Consider the following 5,611-nt stretch of genomic DNA (forward strand, 5'->3'; position numbering starts at 1 on the left):
GGAGGCATTTGCCCAAAGCCTTTGGCTCCCTCACCCGTGTTCTGTACATTCCTCTCTCTAGTGACTGCTCTTCACCCACCTGTTTTGAAGCCCAGATAAACTGCTGCCAGAGCACCTACTGATGAAGCTGCCAGGGAGAGCCCTAAAAGCGCAGCAACACACGTGAGCTCTATTATTACCCAGCTCTCTGACCTTGGGAATGAAGGTCCCTCCCTTCTCTGCACTCTAGTGTTTTCCCTATAAAATCATAGCCTGGGCTTCTACTCTCTTCAAGGTTATATCTCATAATGAATAGTTGTTTTAAGGCAAAGAATTCAACGGGAAAAAAAATTCCCAGGGCTCAGGGTGTATCTATTTTGACATCACACAGTTGGATTCTCCTGGAGATGATCATCTTCCTTGGAGACACCAAAGAGCTCCAAACGCAGGGACTTGATGCTGGGGTTCTAGGGATCACCAACAGCTTTTTCGGAGTATCTCAATGCTCCTCTGTGGAAGAAAAATGTTCTCCAAATAAAGTAAGTGAAATGGCAGTGTCAAAGAGCATTCAAGAAAAATAAGGTGGCTGTGCAAGAAGAAGCAGGGAAAAGGTGAACTGGGGGGAAAATTTTGAAGTAAGTAACTTTGTGTCTACTTTGAATCTTAAAAGGAAAACAGACCAATTCACAATAATGGATAAATGATGGAGACTAAAATAAAAACACTCCCGAATGGTACCTTGGCCATTCTGGTATCTTCATAGTCCTCAGAGTACATACGCAACAGGCCCCCGTATCAGGCGTGAGTGACCAGGGCACTGGGGACACGAAGATGAGAATTCCCCAGACATACCTCTCCCACTCTCCCACCGCAACAGCCCACTGATTCAGAAGGTAGGGAGGTGCTCTGCTCCATCTGAAGCCAGGGTGCTCTCCTGGATGTGAGCTGCCCTGTATTATTCAGCAGACATGTCAGGGCACCTCCAAAGGCCAGGCTGGAACACAAAATAGCTGGGAAGAAGGATCCAAGGGAGCTACACCAGGCTGTGCTGGGGGTTTATGTTCAGACCTCCTGGGCACCTGCGACACTGTGGGGATAGATGGCGCAGTAGTATGTGGCACTGTCCTCAGGCTCCACCGAGATCACCAAGTGGAAGGTCTTCTGGGACTGACTGTGCCACACCCAAAAACGACCCTGAGTAAAATCTGCATCTTTGGATCGAGTGTTATCCCTGTAGAGGATAAACTGAAAGGAACGATCTGGCCTTATTCGGTACCAGTATAAATCCGGGTTTGAGTATGTTGTGTGGTAAGTGCAGAACAGTGTCACCTTACTGCCGCTTGCCACTGTCTGGTACGGGGGGCTCTGGGTCACTTGGTCACACAGCACGCCTCGGTCTGTGAAGAGATAAAAATAGAAAACGGTCAAGTTCCGCACCCCATAGGCACCGGGTCCCACACAGTCCCTCCCAGAGGGCACTCAACGGGCAGAGGCAGGAGAAGGACACAGAGATGAAAGTCAAAGGTGGAGAATGACTGGAAAACCAGGCGCAGAGAGAAACAGGCCATGCGTTTAAAGTCAGAGAAAGGAAAACGGGGTGGTAGGACAAAGGGAATGTACACGAGTGAGTGTACCCACAGAAAAGCAAAAGGCTAACGCCCAGAAGGAGAGTCATCTTCCTATCAGGGCTGGAGAATAAAATGGGTTCCTGAGGTCTCTAAGACCATCTCGGGGCCTCTGACGGGAGGAAGTGGGAGGGAATTGGAGCAGGCAGGCAGCCCTGACAGTCATGTGGCTGAATGAGCTGTAACTCTAGGAGGCAAATGCTTCCAGCCAAGAAATTATTGTTGTTATTGTTATTTTGGTCCTCAATCCATCTTGAACTAATCCTTTTGTAAAACACAATGAAGATGAATTACTTTAAAAAAATAAATAAAGAGAGAGAGAGAAATAGAAACTGCAAGCCCAACGACCCAGGTGCTGTACAAGAGGCTTACCCTCCATTCCCGGATCCTTGGACCACACACAGACCGGTGTCCAGCCCAAGGTCAGCTGCACTCATACTCAATAAATGGCATAAAGGAATGAGTACCTTTGACTCGTCTCTTACTCCTCCATGTAAAGAGGGAGGGAAGATGGTTGAACAAGATGGATTCTAAAATCTCTCCTAGCCTTGAATTCTAGAAATCTTCTATTTCTAATGCTCGGGGCATACCTTGCCCTTGAGAGTGCTTGCTGCATATCATAGAGTGTGACTTTCCATCTCTCAGTAGGCCCTTTGCAGCACACGCTTGGCTCCAGCTGGAAAATTCTCCCCCGCAGCAGAGCTTTCCATGGGGGAATACTGCTGTGAGTGGGTTACAAGCTTGCTGGGCGAGTGCTCGGTGTGGCCACTGGAGCCATGGTGGCTGGAGCCCCTGGGACGGGCCCTTCCAGTCACATGCAAGACAAATACCATTTTGTGTGTAAGCCAGGAACATGGCAACAGCAGGGTGTATGGCCCTGAGAAAGACGAGACTGAGTACCTCACTCCCCCAAACCCAGGAGTGTCTGTAGGAGTTCCTTTTTTCCCTTCCCTACGTCGAACTCATCGGTGAGTGCTGTTCATTCTGCTATGAAATAAATGTCCACCCTGTCCATCTCCACCACCAGCAGCTCCTGCAAACACTACCATCTCTTGTCAGAACCACTGCAGTAACCCCCTAACTGTCCTCTTACTTCTGTTCTTGTTCCTGGACAATCCCTTTCCCAGATCTTTATGTAATATAAATCAGATTATGGCAGCTGGACCTCCTTTCCTGGGCCTGTAATAATACCCTGCAAATGGTCTGGCAGCTGCCTCTTGTCCCACCTCAGCCCCTGTCCCACCTCAGCCCCCTGACACACACACACACACACACACACACACACACACACACACCATAATGCCAGTTCCATGAAGGCAAAGACCTTGTTTATCTGTTCATGGATATACCCCCAGCGCCTAGGGTTGTGGCTGCTACATAACTGACAATCCATAAATATTTGTGGAATAAAGGAATGCAACTTTCTTCACTCAAAAACTCACCATTGACATGGCTACGTTTGCTGGATTTGGCAAGTAAAAATACAGGACACCCAGTTAAGTTCATACTTCAAAAGAACAGCAAAAAATTTTTAGTAATATTTAGAGTGCATTTACACTAAAAAAAAAAAAGTATACATGTTTATCTGAAATTCAAATTTCACTGGGAATCCTGTGTTTTATCGTAGGCTACTGTAGGCATGGAGAATACCAAAAGTGAACACCAGGCCGTCCAAAGTCCGCCCATGAGCATCCCCAGGCCCCTGGACCTGGGAGAGGATGGTTCAGTGACCAGGCTACGGGGGCCTGCACTGCCGCCTGCTGGCGGGGGTCCCCTTCACGGGAACACAGCCCTCTGCTGGCAAAAGATTGTCTCAGAGCTTCCAGATTTTCAACATCCAGGAGCTCTGCCAGTCCCCACCCAGCTTCTGGTGTCTGTCCCTGCTCTAAAGGTGTCAGCAGCCTTGATATTTATAAGAGAGCTGAGCGTTCCCTTCCTAATTTAGGCAGTAGCAATTTTTTTTTAAGTTTTTTTATTTATTGAGAGAGACAGAGAGAGAGAGAACGAGTAGGGGAGGGGCGGGGGAGGGGGCTGGAGAGAGTCCCAAGCAATCTCTGTGCTCCATGCTGAGCCGGATACAGGGTTCAATCTCACAACACCTGAGCCAAAATCAAGAGTCAGACGCTTAACCAACTGAGCCACCCAGGCGTCCCTAGGGAGTAATTTTGAAATCAAACTGCTCCTTCTCTTCTGACTGCACACCCTCAGTTACATGTGACCACATCAAGAACAAAGAAGGCTTCAGATACCCTCACACAGAGGGAGACACCCTCCCCCTTCACACAGAAAGTTCAGACACTGAGAACTCCTCAGGGTGACACAATCATGACTCTCCCCACCAGGGTGTCCTTCCAACATTCCTTGAAAGGCATCCCTTCAGGAAGGGCACTTCTCAGAACAGCAGTGCGGTGTCATGACAAAGAATGAGGTTCTGCCACAGGAAGAGAGTAGCATGGTGGTCACCAGGGGCTGGGGTGGCAGAAAAGGAAAGATGTTGGCCAAAGGGTACAAACAACCAGTTAGAAGACTAACAAGTTCTGAGAATTTAATGTTCAGCATAGTGATTATAGTTGATAATACTGTATCATATACTCCAAAGTTGCTAAGGAAGTAGATCCTAAATATTCTTACCACAAAAAAGAAAGAAAGAAAGAAAGAAAGAAAGAAAGAAAGAAAGAAAGAAAGAATTGGTAATTATGTCATCTGATACAGGTATCAGCTAACGCTATGGTGGTAACCATTTTGCAATATATAAGCACATCAAATCAAAAGTGGCACACCTGAAACTTATACAATGTTATGTCATTTATATCTCAACAAAGCTGGAAAAAAAATTAGTGTTTATTTACCCTTGAAAGAGAGGGAGAGTGTGAGCAGGAGAGGGGCAGAGAGAGAGTGTGTGTGAAAGAGAGAATCCAAGCAGGCTCCACGCTGACAGCAGAGAGCCCGATGTGGGGCTTGAACTCACAAACCATGAGATTATGACCTGAGCCAAAGTCAGACACTTAGCTGACTGGGCCACCTGGGAGCCCCAAAATTTTTTCATTTTTAATGAGAAAAAGAAAAATGGGGCTCTGGAGCCAGATGCCTAGGTTCATATCAGCTCTAGCATTTATTTGCTGTATGACCTTAAGCATGACCTGATTATTCCAAGCCTCAATTCCTCCATCTGTAAAACAGAGATAACAATAATAACTTTTTCACAGCTCCACTGGAAAATTAAAGGAAATAACATACGCAAGACACAAGCAAATGATCTGGGAATATTAGTGTTTGCTGTTGCTCTTAGAATTTTTACTAAATAGACTAATGAATATAGTCCTGAGAGTTTTATTCCCATCACAGATATTTAGAGAAAAGATGTAAAAATATAAAGTTGTGGGACACCTGGGTAGGTCAGTCGGTTAAGCACCCAACACTTGGTTTTGGCTCAGGTCATGATCTCACAGTTTCATGAGTTCAATCCCCAGGTCAGGCTCTGCACTGGCAGCACAGAGCCTGCTTGGGATTCTCTGTCTCCTCTCTCTCTCTGCCCCTCTCCCACTCGCACTCTCTCTGATTCTCTCACAATATTTAAATAAACTTAAAAAAAATAAAAATATAAAGTTGCGAAATCTGGCAAAAGACATGTACCAATTAATGCCCCCCCCAAAAAGTCAAAAAGTGACCCACATATGTAATTTTCTGTCAATTTTGCAAGCATGTCATAGAGCACTGCACTCTCCTGACACCTGAGCCAGCTGTGCTCTTCCCAAGTCCCTAAGAGCAGTGGAAGCATGAGAAATGGGCCTCCTTACCCTGCTCATATGGTTTCCAAAAATTGCATTAGGCTTATTCATGAGAGACCACAGTGTGCAACTGGGTACAATCAAGTGACTCTCAAAGTTTCAGGATACAAGAGACTCTCAAGATCTAATGAGCTATTACAGACTTATCGCCCTTGAATTTCTCTTTTGCATCCCCCTTAAACCTTATTGATACCTGCAGAGTAACTCCCCAAGGCACTG

The 5,611-nt window shown here is 46.3% G+C and overlaps 1 gene segment (V, D, J or C); it reads right to left on the reverse strand.

Moving 5' to 3' along the window:
• Nucleotides 1-330: 330 nt before the first annotated feature.
• On the reverse strand, nt 331-2,038 carry LOC121031474 (T cell receptor delta variable 3-like). The segment is given in 2 exon segments: nt 331-1,376; nt 1,618-2,038. Coding segments are annotated over 2 exon segments (372 nt in total).
• Nucleotides 2,039-5,611: the final 3,573 nt, after the last annotated feature.

Source organism: Herpailurus yagouaroundi, unplaced genomic scaffold (genome assembly GCF_014898765.1).
Source record: "Herpailurus yagouaroundi ecotype Mexico unplaced genomic scaffold, PumYag 141, whole genome shotgun sequence".
Taxonomy (NCBI): domain Eukaryota; kingdom Metazoa; phylum Chordata; class Mammalia; order Carnivora; family Felidae; genus Herpailurus; species Herpailurus yagouaroundi.